The sequence below is a fragment of the Haemaphysalis longicornis genome, unplaced genomic scaffold (genome assembly GCF_048455015.1).
Source record: "Haemaphysalis longicornis isolate Haplotype H1 unplaced genomic scaffold, Haemaphysalis longicornis Haplotype H1 scaffold_4, whole genome shotgun sequence".
NCBI lineage: Eukaryota > Metazoa > Arthropoda > Arachnida > Ixodida > Ixodidae > Haemaphysalis > Haemaphysalis longicornis.
The window spans coordinates 95,239,538-95,253,072 of record NW_027526361.1 but is presented as its reverse complement, the minus strand read 5'-3'; the positions used below and the strand labels follow the sequence as shown (position 1 = coordinate 95,253,072).

General features: G+C 48.3%; 1 protein-coding gene across 1 annotated transcript in view; it reads right to left on the bottom strand.

Moving 5' to 3' along the window:
- The window catches only part of LOC144179848 (uncharacterized), a 76,911-nt gene extending 71,036 nt beyond the window's left edge, over positions 1-5,875 (bottom strand). The window contains exons 1-3 of the mRNA XM_077708276.1: positions 5,534-5,875; positions 4,902-4,997; positions 2,080-2,226 (exon numbers count right to left, since the gene is read on the bottom strand). Coding sequence (XP_077564402.1) covers positions 2,080-2,128 — 49 coding nt within the window. The 5' untranslated portion in view covers positions 2,129-2,226; positions 4,902-4,997; positions 5,534-5,875. The remainder of the gene's footprint in view (positions 1-2,079; positions 2,227-4,901; positions 4,998-5,533) is intronic.
- Positions 5,876-13,535: the final 7,660 nt, after the last annotated feature.

Below are 13,535 nucleotides of genomic sequence, written 5' to 3'. Positions count from 1 at the left end.
AGCCGCTGAGCCAACAAATAGTTCTCTCACCAGAGTAATAACTTTTGTTAGCGTGAGTGAATATGCTTACCGTACTTATCCGATTGTAACATGCACCCGATTTTCCTGGCCAAAAACAGAAAAAAACTTGCCCCTCCGATTGTAACGCGCACGGAACTTTGTGACCCAGAGAAAACAAATGCAAGAGAAACGGGCGATTTATTTCCCGAAGTAATCTCACTCATCTCACTCCTCATCGCTCTCCTCTGACCACAACATCTCGTCCTCGGTGCTGTCAAGCGCGTTCGCAATGCCACACTTCTGAACGAACGTTCAACCGTGGTCGATGGGATCGTGGCCCACACCTCGCATGCCGATCCCGCAAGCTTCTCCAAAGGCGCATGCTTCAGCCGACCGCTCGTTTTGAACGCGTGGGAGCCACTGCTACCATTGCTGTTATCAAACGCGCAAGTGGAACGATTTGATGATTTGTGTGAATGCCGATAGAAAAGCCTGGGCGCCTAGGCTTCCTGCATCTGAAAAATCGTTGCAAAAAGCTTTGGCGCCATGTTGAGATGGCGATGGAGGGACAAAATTTCTGCGTTTCGGAAGTTTCTGTTTCGTATCTGATTCTAGCGCGCATGCGATTTTTCGGCCTAGGTAAGTACGGTACTATTTTTGGACTTGCTCTACAAGAAATATAGAGTAGATATCTGACACAAACAAAAACACTTTGAAATCCATCTCAGGACCCCTTTAATTAAAGACAAGGTGGCGACTCTTGTCCACAAGCATCGTGCAACGTATCTACAAATGGATGGTCGGAGACAACCCCAGGACGCCAGCTGGCTGCCTGCACAGACTGGCTCGTGACGATCTGCTCATGGTCGTTCTATGCTTGGCGCTCGCATTCTGATGACATGGTTGTGCGAGTGTTTAAGAGGTGCTTCATAAGCTGTTCTCCCGACTGCACCTAAGTAGACTGACTGTGTGGCAGGCAGCCAGACAGAAGCAGTCATCCTACAAGATTTCCCACAGCTCTAACGAGTAACCTGAGACGAAAAAAGTGCTTGCAGCCTCAATGAAATGATGTTGCGCATGTAATGTTTTTCTTTTCAATTTCTGGGTTGCAAAGTAAGGGGGTCGGCCTAAATTCCGGCTTGACCTATATTCTGAATTATACGGTGGCACCATGCCTAAATCCCTGGCGCTTAAAACAGCGCCACGAGTTATGAATGTATGGCCGAGCTGGAGATCTAATGAATCTTGCATTGATGAATTGCGGGAGCGTTGACCGGTCAAAGGTTAAGATCAGGTGTTTGGTACGGAAATCTTTGTTTTCTCTGCGAATGGTTATACACTTCACTGCTGTTATGCCCTGACTTCGAAGCCCTCGAGCAGATAAAATTCGGTTTTGTTCATTAGGTCAAGATCTGATCACGCCCTGTGAGCCGTTAAGGCTGCGGTGGGGTGTGACCCTGATGTCAAGACCTGCAATGCGGGTCTGGCTCACGACATTTGTTGCCTCCACATACAGTTCTCCCGTTCTCTATTTCCTTGCTTTGTAGGACCCTCCGATTATTCCTGGTATGAACAATAAGATCAAGAACACGGACAGTGAGGCAGCAGGCTTTTCTTTTTCAACAAATTTATCTGGTTTTGGGAAAGCAATTGCTGGAAAGAGCAGAAATAAATCTCCGGTGCTGGTCCGATCATGTTTTGGGGGGTTTTCGATTTAAGATATGGCATAGAAAAAAAGTACGGGACGGGGGTTCTTTCTTCTCCAGCTTTACCCTGATGGCTAAAGAGGTCCCGGAGATTCCTGCCTGGTAAACAGACAGAGAGCCCATCGGCTGGAGCTTGACCAAGGCTCCTACGGCCACCATTCGCGGTTTCTTATCCTCCACCTATAAACATATCACCACGGTTGATTACTTATATTTGGGGGTTCGGGGTCCGCGGTGTCACCAATACCGCGAAATTGAATACCCAAGGTGCCCCGTGTGGGCCTCTTGCCCGTGTGGCTGCGCACATGGCTCACCAGGTGGGACTTCTGGGCAAAGGCCCCCGAGCACAGGAGGCAACGGAAGGGTCTCTCACCCGAGTGGATGCGCTGGTGGATCTTCAGATGGCTTGGGCGCGCTGTCATGAAGCTGCACTGGGGGCGGTGCAGCAGCCGGCGACCCGGCTGGGGGTCGTGCTGCACCCTGTGGCCATTCACAGAAGAGGGAGAGGCAGAGGAGGAGCCTGCAGCAAGGAGAAAGGGAACAAACTGAAATCCCTTCCGCTGACACAGTGCCAGTGCACCAGCAGCGAGGCTTTGAAGATTAGAAGTCTTTCTTAGGCTACTTGAACAGCTAACTTCCGGTCAGCCCGTCTGACCCTCGACTCAGCCTTCTGGCCACAGTTGAATACATTCGTCAGGAAAAAGTATGTGTCGACATAACTGCTCCAAACAACTAAATTTACCAGTTTATATTATGTCACACACGCCCTCATTATTTGTCACAAAGAAAACCTCCGGCACATTCAAGCCACAATGTAAATATTTACACGCAGGACCCATGTTCTTTGAAATAACAATAGACCTCTTTTTTTTTTAATATCTGGGGAAAAGAACCAGTGCATTAAAACTGACGCAGAAAGACCTCATCATGTGCGAGATAAAACCAAGCACAAAAGAACAGAGCTCGTGTTCATGCTGTTGTAGGCAGGGCAATGAACAACAGATAAAAAGGGTGCACGCTGTCCCAGGAGATGGGCACGAGCTGTGACATGGCAGCAAAACTGAACCGCAATGAATAAACCTCTATTTAACTCATCGAACCGCAGCAAGAGGGCCGGGGATAGCGCGAGGGGTTGGAGCAAGTCGAGTTATATTACAGGGGTGACAGATGACCATCGTGTTTCGTTGGCATTTGCAGCGAACCAAGCAAAAATGGGGCCAATTTTTTTTAGACTATTTTGGATCCTACCAGAAACAATCGTGTCTCTGATTCACCATCAACAAATTAACCAGGTAAGGTTCCATCCAACGCAATCATGCAAAAAATCAGCGAACACGAAGCTGTTGCTCGCAAAATGCACCTAAAAGGACACCAAAGCAAATTAGCCCTGGCTCTATTTGTGGCGGCACTGTAAAGTATCTTCCGCGTGATTAACTGATTATTAGGCAATCTAGAGTTTCGATTTGTTTCTAGCACATGGCAGAACATAAAACTTCATATACTGACCACAGCGACCCTATCAACTACGCCAATGATGCCATACTAGTTTGAAATCTGTTGCCGTGCTATGTCAGGCTTCAAAGCTTTAGCCTTTTCCTTGTTTCTTAGGATGGACTGTTTAATACAAAGACATTAGTCAATTCGGTAGGTCCAACACCTGGTATCGCTGTGATAGAGACAGTGCACAATGTGGCTGAAGGATGGCTTGCACACACAAAAGAAATGCCAGCATCTCACAGAACGTTAAAAGGTGAAGGAGTGCTGAAATTGATGGCGTTTTTCTCACCAAAGCTCCCATACACAAAGTAAAGCTACCGAATAAAAAAAAATTGAGCAACTGTGGATGTGGCTGGGAATCAAACCTAGAGCCTCCAAAATGTTAGACACGCACGCATCCCCAACACCACGGTGACTCAATGGCTGCAGCTAACTAAGAGTGCACCCAGTGAATGCGTTGTGCGAAATGCCCGCTATGCTCGGTGTTTGACAGCAGTGCCTGCATGCAGCATCTACTGAAACCTGCATTCATATAGCAATGTCCCAACAGATGGTGCACGGCCAGTGCGTACATGGGGAAAGAAAAAATGCACGGGAAGTTACAATGAGTGGCCACATTTGGCAACGGCACATTAATGCGTTTGCATTCACTGCTTCACGAGGCGTCCATGTACTTTTGCATTTGCTCACTGCACGTTAAACAAGCTAGCACACCATAAAATTTACCCCTGAGGTCTTTCCAGGGTGTCGTCATGGTCAATATAAGCAATTCAGCTGGCAAGTGGTGCCGGGAAGACAGCCCCTTTGACCGCAATTTCTATTAAGATATGGGTGTAAATCACTCATAAATGCTGAAAACCTAGCTTACAAATTTTAGAAGGCAATGTTTATAACTGACCTAAGTGATTGATTGATTGATTGTAGGGTTTAACGCGCCGACGCAACGCAGGCGATGAGGCGCGCCGTAGTGGAGGGCTCCGGATTAATTTTGACCACCTGGGGATCTTTAACGTGCGCCGAAATCTCGTACACACAGGCGTTTTTGCTTTTCGCCTCCATCAGAAAAGCGGCCGCCGCGGCCGGGAATCGAACCCGCGACTTCGTGCTCAGCAGCGCAACGCCTTAGCCACTGAGCCACCGCGGCGGGTTAACTGACCTAAGTGTCCTTTTAGGCTATAAGAAATAAAATTCTAGAAGCTGGATTACAAATACCTACGCAATGGCAAATGAATGAAATTTCTGCCATGCTTCACTTATAAAGTACCAGATCGAGTAAAAATTTATCATAGACCCATGGCATTCTTCATACACGACCCAAGTACATCATTGAAACACGTCCAAATAGCAACAGTTGAGCACATCAGACATCTGTGAGACGACAACCACAGCAGCATCAGCTGGCAAAATGAAGGACACTGAACAAGGATGACCAACAATGGGAAATAATAGAACAGTTCATAACAAATAAGAGAGCAGCTCAAGCACTGATGAATTTAGAAGAACCTCTTGGTAGTACCAAATGTTGCTAGAACCTTCACTTGTAACACAACAACAAATATTTAAGAGTGGCCTTCTGTCTGGGTGAACAGTTGGCACATTCCTTCTCAGCAGATGGCACAGCGAGGCTCAGACACTTGGTAGGACCAGATGAGACAGTGGAGAGGAGATGAGTAGACTGCTCGGTCATGCACAACGGACTCGAAGATTGTGGCCAGGCCAGAATGCAGATGGTGGGCCTTTTCAACACGATCTTTTCGTCCCAGCAGCTCAGGGGTTCACTGGCGAGACTAATGCCTGCAAATATGAAGCACGATACACCAAGCCACTTCAGTTTTGCGAAGTCACAAAAGCTTATTCTACAAGCCGCCGTGCGGGCCAGGGGTGCTTTGACGACGGCTTGACAATTAGCAATTGCAACAAGAAGATCGATACACAACTGGCGTCGTGTGTTTAGTCTCTTGGAGCTTGACCGTCAAGTGTTATCGCAACAACTAAGGTGGGGCACACTGCTCCGGGAAGCACAGTAGCTCTTTCGATTTGCTAGGTAGGACGTGACTCTGGAGAGAGAGAAAATTACTTCTGTTTCACTCTTACTGGCACCTCGCTGACGACAGCTTCGTTTGCGCTGCCGGGCTTAGTGCGAATTTCGCAACCCAAGCGTTAAAATGAACCGCGCCGAAACTTGACTCGGAAAATGCGAGCAACAAAGACAGCGCAAGTGAGGCACGGCGTTTATGAACGCATGTCGGCCCAGTTTTCCAGCGCAACCACCCATATGCGGAATGAAGGACACGGATACGTGCGCAAATAAATTATCCGAGGTTACTCACGCCTTGAGCAAACATTAGCAAACTGGGCGTGTACTTGCGCGTTGCCGAATGGACCCCATTATATACGTCAATTTCCGGCCAGCGAACGTCACTCCTGAAAAAAAAGGAAAGCTGGGGCTCGATTCTCTAACGCGACGGTCATCGTTTTGAAGCGACACGGTGTTTGTAAGCAAATGCATCTACTCATCGGTTGTGGCAGGCGCGCCGTTTGTTTTCTTGTTTTCCACCGCAACGCCCAAATCCAAGAACAGATGCAACAATAGGTAAATGCATTTGCACGCCAACACCGTTTCACTTCGAAACGACACCCGTCCCAATGGACTTCCTGAAGTTAGTTGACAAACACAGACACAGTCAAAGCAGCGGCATTGCACTGTAAACAAAGGGCCGGGCGCCGCCATCATTGATGCCATCTCGATACGTCCATTCCTAACATAGCAGAGCGACATAAAATTCTTGATATCGACAACACGACATTGAAAAGAGGAAGGCCCGAAATAACAAGTAGAGTATTTGGAGTTAACAACACGGTGACGGTTCCGCTAAAGCGTAAAGTGCGCGCGAAGCGGTATTTCGCACTTATCTCTCGCATGCGCCCCGTCGCTACAGCAACAGAGGCGCGTCGTCGCCTTTCAGAACACCGCGGCGCCAAATTCAAGCAGGAGGGCGCGGTGTTGTAGCGCGGTGCACATCGAAACGCGCCGTCGAGAAGCATTGTCGCGAGAAGCATTGTCGCCGCATTTATGAGGGCGATAAATAAATGCGAAAGTAAAGCGCGAGGCATGCGGCACATTCAGCTCTGCCTCGCGACGAACAGCTTATCGGACGATTCGTGTCAAAGAATTCGGTATGCGATGGCTTTGGCTAGGCTAAGGAGCTAGCATGAGCTTTGTAGTGGCTGGTCATCGATTACAAAATCAATCCGATTAATCTATAGGACTTAATCAATTATTTGATGGGTTAATCAGTTGGTACCAGAAACTACCTTTTGAGTTCGAATTCCTTTGTTTTTTTTTTTTTTGTTTTTTTGCTTGTTTGCTATGGTATATATTCCACACGTACGGAAGAGTCATTTATTGAATTTAAAGTAAATATATCGTGTGTGGTTGTCCAGATTGCGCGCTAAACAGACCCTCGCGTAGTAGATGCGGCTGGCATACGGTGGCTAGAACACCTGCTTAGTGTCGCTGTTTCTCAAAGAAGCGAACCAGGCACCTTATATTATGTCGTTTCCACTTCAAACGTGCGGTTTTAATTATGGCATATATACGAGCTGGCTGTTATGTTGTAAGGCGACAGCGTAAGATAATCTAACGCAGAGTTTTGGGTAGCTTGATTTCTGGTTTTATGCACTCACGTAAGGTGAGCCGATTAAAAGCTAAATTTTTTTATCGCGATTAAGGCATTAACCGATTAATCAGTAGGGTAATCTATCAATCAGCCCCCTGTAGCTTTCATCACAATGGTCGCGTGATACTATCGATGACCTTGGATGTCCAACTTATACCGTAGCGATCGAGGCACGGCCGTAGCCAGAAATTTTTTTCGGGGGGGGGGGGGGGGTATAGATTTTGGGCAGGGGGTAGTTTGCTGAAAGCAGCACTAAGTATTGCTTACGTGCTGCCTGGAAAAAATTGATTTCGGGAGGGTTTCGAACCCCCCCCCCCCCCCCCCCTCTGGCTATACGGCCCTGGATTGAGGACCCGACTTCATGATGCAAGCACGCGACAGTGTCATTTGCAGGATACATATGCTTTATTTTGCTTGTCCTCTTTTTATTCCATGAAAATATTATATTACACGTGTGTTGTGTAAGGGAAAGGTAATTCTGGTTAGTTGCTCAACGAGTAGGAACTTTTTAGGTGTGGCCAGTGTCACTAAAGGAGGAAATCCACATATGGCAGTTCTGGTTTAGTAATTACTGTTGCGAGACATTTGCATGCATGCCTAGCTGTGTACCGGGTACCCCACACACATATATATTAAACAAAACAGGTCTTATTTGTCAAATGTAATGAACATGTGCCGTGCTTTAATCGCTCTTCGCAGTTTTATCTGCCACAAACTTTGGTGCAACAAGTCGCTGGACTGGCTTGGTATATTGCCTCGCAAGTTTAAATACATGCAATGCAAGAAATGCAATATTAAAAAAGGAATTGTCTCTGGTCAATTCGCCCTCTGGTCACATCAATTAAGTTTAATGGGCAATTTTATCCTTGCTGCATTTTTTTGTTTGACATTTCGGGATCCCTCAAGTAATAAACACTATAAGCATTGTTTGAGTTTTGGATATACCCTGCATCCACACTGTATACGTACAAAATTAGGAAAAATGAAATTAGGAAATCATCAATTGCACGACATGTGATAACTGAAATACACTATCAGACATCACATCAAGGCTTGTGCAAATACACTTTTTTAATGAATGGATAGTTCATGAGTGCCATAATTTGTCGTTGAAGCATTTTGATTAACATAACCCAGCCGAGTCAACGAGTACCTGAAAAAAAAAAAAAAGATATGCTCAAGGCCCCTCACTGAACGAAGACAGACCTCATCGTCGGAGCAACCCTGCCACGAGCCTCAACAAAAGAAGCGGAAGAACTAGCTGTAGCCTTAGCTCTTTCACAAACGAAGGCAACAGTCATAATTACTGACTCCCAAGAAGTATGCAGGAGTCTCACGTCGGGATGGGTAGCTCCAATGACATACCGCATATTGTCAAGCAAGCCACCAGACAGGGTAGTCGAAGTGGTGTGGGCGCCGGCCCATTCCTCCATGGAGGGCAATGATCAAGCCCACCTCAAGGCCCGAGGTTTCGTCGACCAGGCCGCGGAGGACTCAAATGAACCTATGCCACTCACGACGTACCAGGAAATTACAGAGCACTACAGACTCGGTCGCAGAACACTTCCACTGCCCCACCCACAACCAAGGGCGTCCGCAGAACTTTTTGCAAGGGGGGGCATCCATTAGCGGGGGGGGGGGGGGGGGGGGGGGGCAGGGGGTACGGTTGGATAGCACCAACAAGGCGTTATCTGTGGTTACAAAAAGTACAAACAGCGGATTAGAACCAGACTCGGAGGATATACATTGGATTTTATTACCGAACAAAGAAATAAAGTTAATAAAGAAAATGTGAAAAGTTACTGTCACTTTGTAAAGAGTGGCCAGTCTCGCTGCTTGAGGGTTCTCAACTCACGCCAACTCATCACCAGCACACTATACAATACATTCACATACATAGAACTGCACTCCGTCAATCTTCCTTGAATAGCAGCTGCAGACGCCTCGGGTTTTTCTGGGCAAATTGCGAGATGACATGTGTGATGAAGTCTGTTGAAATGGCTGACGCAATAAAGATACTACTCGCCTCCCTGGCTTTCAATGCAGTACAGGCGTACAAGAGTTTTGAGGGACTGATTTATAGGTTTTGTTTTGGGACTTGGGTGGTGCCGACATTTCGCAATTTCGAAGGAAAGGGTGTACAAGGTGATCGGACGGCACGGGAGGATGTTACACTCTCCCTACTAGGTGTAGCGGTGAAGATTTTTTGCTAGATATAGCTGAAACTTTGTCTGAAAACTGAAGTTCTTGCGGTTCGACTTTATAAATCTAGAGTTTAGAAAAAAAAACTAAAAAAAAAAACGTCAAAACTTTCAGAATTGTTCGCTATCTTTAACAGCCAGCACAGGCAGTCTGTTTCACTGCCGACACATGTCCGGCAATGTTAGTCAGTGTCTAAAGTGTAATGTTGACCGCAGTCACGGATACGCAGCACCTGAGTGTGCTAATCATTTGAGTAGCGTGGATTGTTGCGCTAGTTGGTTCACGTACATAATTAAAAAAACTTTTCTCTAAAGGACGGGACAAAGGAGAGAACTTCGGTGTCGTTCTCTCCTCTTTTCCGTCCTTCAGGGCAAAGTTATTTTAAAGGGACACTGAAGTGAATTTGTCAAGCTCCCGTTTTTGCTTGCACTGCGTAGACTGGCTCAAATTAGCACACTTTTCATCGTTTATCCGGTTGACAAATCGGTAATTATTTTACAAAGCGCGAAAGAAGAAAAACTACCATGCGCGGTTTGCGGCGGCCGCACCAACTAAGGCTGTGACGTTGAGAGGAGGGGCGCCGTGATTGGACGATGCCCAAGGTTAGCAATCACACAAGTTTCGGTTTCGGTTTCGGTTCTGTAAAACATAACCAATGGCTTTGTTGGATGGGCATTCTCAATATCTCAGTAGTCATCGTACCGCGCTTCTGCCATGCTGTCGGCTGTAAAATGCGTAAGATAAGCCTCCCAGGACGGCTTGGAATCGTAGCATTCACTACCCGAGGCCTACGCAGTGCATGAACGCCCTCCGCGTCCCCGCAGACGCTCAAATGCCATGCGCTTTTCCCCCATATTTGGAGCTTGCCGCACTCATGCCTGTATCGTAAAAAGCGTGCTCGCACCAGGCCAAGGGTCTGTTGATTCTGGCCTGTGCCCACTGCCTGCAAGTAGTCGGTGCTTATGGCAACAGCACGCCAACGAGAACTCGCTAGCGCGCCAGTGCCAGCCTGCGCGCGTTTTGTGAACTAGTTCGTGTAGCCATGAACGTTGCGGCCCCAAAAAAGGTGAACTCAATATAGAAAACATCGGCGGAAAACAAAAAAGTTAACTTACAAAAAAAAAAAAGCACGTACCCGCGGGGATTCGAACTCGTGACTCGCAAAACATTTGGAGTGAAATCCCAGCGCCCCAGACTGCTAGGCCACGGAGCGGGATGCGAATGCATTGCTAATATAGGGTATATATTGTACAACCGGTTTACACTTTTATTTAGTTTTGGCATTTCAAGCCGCTTAGGTGACTATTTGTTGTACTGCGATCGTGCAGTAAGCGTCGCCCGAGTTTCCACAGTAGCTCACGTCTAGCAATTGCATTTCGTAGACGGAAAAGCGATCGCAGATGCGTAGTCGTGCTGCTGACCGCTGTGCTTGTTCGCCCAGCGCAAAAAAAGTGCTTCCCGCGCCCTAGTTTTACGCTGTACGGTAAAAATATCAGTTGATTTTATTTGCTTAGTACCTATATTGACTTCGCTGACTCTTCTCCCGCCTTCAAGAGGCCTTATATTTTCCTACTGGCGTACCAGTCAGCGAAGCGTCGCATGTGCAGCGCTTGTGTGAAGCGACCTTGACCTGGAGCTAGATACAGTGTACAAACAAACCAAGTAAAGAAAGGCACATTCTTCCATTCACAAACGTGTCCTGGCTTCGTTTCAACTAAGCGAACGAATTGCGACCACGCAATTTTTTTTAACCTCCTTGATTGCGACGACCCGCCGGCGGCCGGCGGACGAAACGCTGGGCCGACTGACTCTGTCGGCCGGGGAGCCGTGCAGTAGCGCAGCCGTGGCGCAGCCAATTGCCAGCTCATCCCCTCCTGACGTCACACGAAAACGCCACAGAAAATGGGCGAGCGTAAAGAGAGGAGGACAGCGTTTTCGAATTAGTTTTTCTACTAAATAAAATCGCGTAAACGCGCCTAGAGTGGTCGAAACATGGCCTGGGGACTCCGGACTACAATTTGCGCTAGTAATCCCGCAATGTTTACATATCACTTCAGTGTCCCTTTAATGGGCCAGTGAGGTGTTCGCGAGTCGGGGTCCGAGGCAAAACTGTTTATTGGAGCCAAGCGTACAGTATACGTTGAGAGCGAGTGGGTCTCGAGAGAAGAGAGAGAAGCGAGAACATAAAGAGGGCAAAGGACCCGAGCGTGCCAGCGGCGGGCTGTAACACGAGACGTGGCGTCGAGGCGCCCGTAGAGTTCACGCAAACGGAGTGGCAGTATGCAGGTTCGGGGCTGCAGTCTGCGGGTACATAACACCCCTCCCCCATTGCTAGATAGACACACTACACGTAGTCCTGAAGATGCGAGGGGAACCTACGCTCGCGAGTGGAGCGGCGGGGAATGTCCGGCACTGAGCGTCCCGGAGAAGTGTCTGGAGATCCGTTGGTGTTATCCGTTTCGGAGCGGCCGTACGCGCTTGCAGGTGCATCGCTAGATGGGTCTGCATTGGCTGTTGTGTCTGATTCACTGAAGAAATCCGGGAGATGTGCCGCAGGATCAGACCTGTGGCCTTGGAATTCGGGTAGGTTGTGGTTTCGCTTTCGAAGGTGGTCCACATGTCTTCGCCAAAGCACACCATCTGAAAGGCGGACTTCATAGGAAAGAGGTCCTTTTCTTGAACAAACGATAGCGGGAAGCCATCGTGGTCCGGAGGAAAAGTTTCTGGCGAACACGGAGTCACTCGGTGAAAAAGTGCGAGTTGTTCGGACGGAGCTCTTCTGTCTGGGTTGATCCTGATCGGTATTGATGCCTTCCTGGGAATCAGGGTGCAAGCAATCGAGAGCGGACTTGAGCTGGCGACAGAAAAGTAACTCGGCTGGGCTCTTTCCTGTAGCTGTGCATGGTAGCATGTGTTGTTGAAACAGGAAGCGAGTGAGAGAGAGTTCAACGTCCTTTCCCTTCAACTTCTTCAGAGATTTCTTGGTCTCTTGAACAAAACGTTCCGCTTGTCCGTTTGAAGAAGGGTGGTACGGGGCTACCAAAGCTTGGCGTATCCTGTTTCTTGCTAGGAACTGTCGAAATTCGGCAGATGTAAATGCAGAACCATTGTCAGAGACGACAACGTCTGGAAGTCCATGCGTAGCGAACAGCTTCCTTAGCTCAGGGATTACATTGGCTGCTGAAGTATTCGATACAATGATGACTTCGAGCCATTTCGAGTACGAGTCGACGACTATGAGGAATAGCTTGCCTTGAAACGGTCCGGCGAAATCGACATGAAGCCTGGACCATGGCCTCGTAGCTTGTTCCCAAGGGTGGATTGCAGCGCGGGGCGGAGCATTTCTCGACTCTTGGCATACTTGACAGGAGCGAACTAGGCACTCAATGGCGCTGTCAAGCTTAGGCCACCAAACGTAGCCTCGTGCGAGTCCTTTCATGCGTACAATTCCTGGGTGCGATGAATGCAGCAGCTGGAGTACTTCGGCGCGAAGTGCAGGTGGAATCACCACACGACAGCCCCACAATATGCAATCGCGGTAGCTGGACAATTCGTCGCGGCGCACGAAGTAGGGTCGAAACTGGTCGTCGACTTTCTCTGGCCACCCAGTGCGGATCCATTTGAGCACTCGAGAGAGCACAGGATCTTTCTTCGTCAACTGAGCGATCTTCGCTGCGTCTGCGAAAGCCTCTGGTGGGTTTTCGAGCAGCAGGACGTCTCCCATAACCGGACTCTCAGCATCCGTTGACGGAAGCGGCAGGCGGCTGAACAAATCCGCATTGCCCATTTGTCGTCCTGAGCAAGCAGAAGGTTCCAACGAAGCATTCGCGGTGAAAGCACGTTAGGCATTGGGCGGCTGTGGTGCAGAAGACCTAGGAGCGGCTTGTGATCTGTGTACACCTTGAAATGTCTCCCATAGAGAAAGTGGTGGAACTTCTTGATCCCAGAAATGACGGCCAAAGCCTCTCGATCCGTTTGGGAGTAGTTCCGTTCAGTCGTAGTCAGAGTACGGGAACCAAATGCAATAGGTGCTTCTTGTCCAGATGAGTCTTCATGGCTAAGGAAAAATCCTATTTCATAGGGAGATGCATCGCAGGCAAGCGTGAGCGGCTTGTGCAAGTCGTAGTGTACCAAAACATTCGATGCTTGTACGAGCTCTTTGGCGCGCTTAAAAGCGTTGGTTTCTTCTTGGCGCCATCTCCAGGGTTGATTCTTTTCGAGGAGACGATGAAGTGGTTCAAGAATATGCGCAGCACCACGCAGGAACCTGTTGTAAAAATTCAACAGTTCGAGGAAAGACTGTAGTTGCTGTTTGTTCTCAGGCTGCGGTGCATTCTTGAGAGCCTCAACCTTCTCTTCCGTTGGGTGAATACCAGTTGCGTCTATGCGATATCCAAGGAAGGTCACTTCCGACGTCCCAAAAGTGCATTTATCTTGGTTGAGACGTATG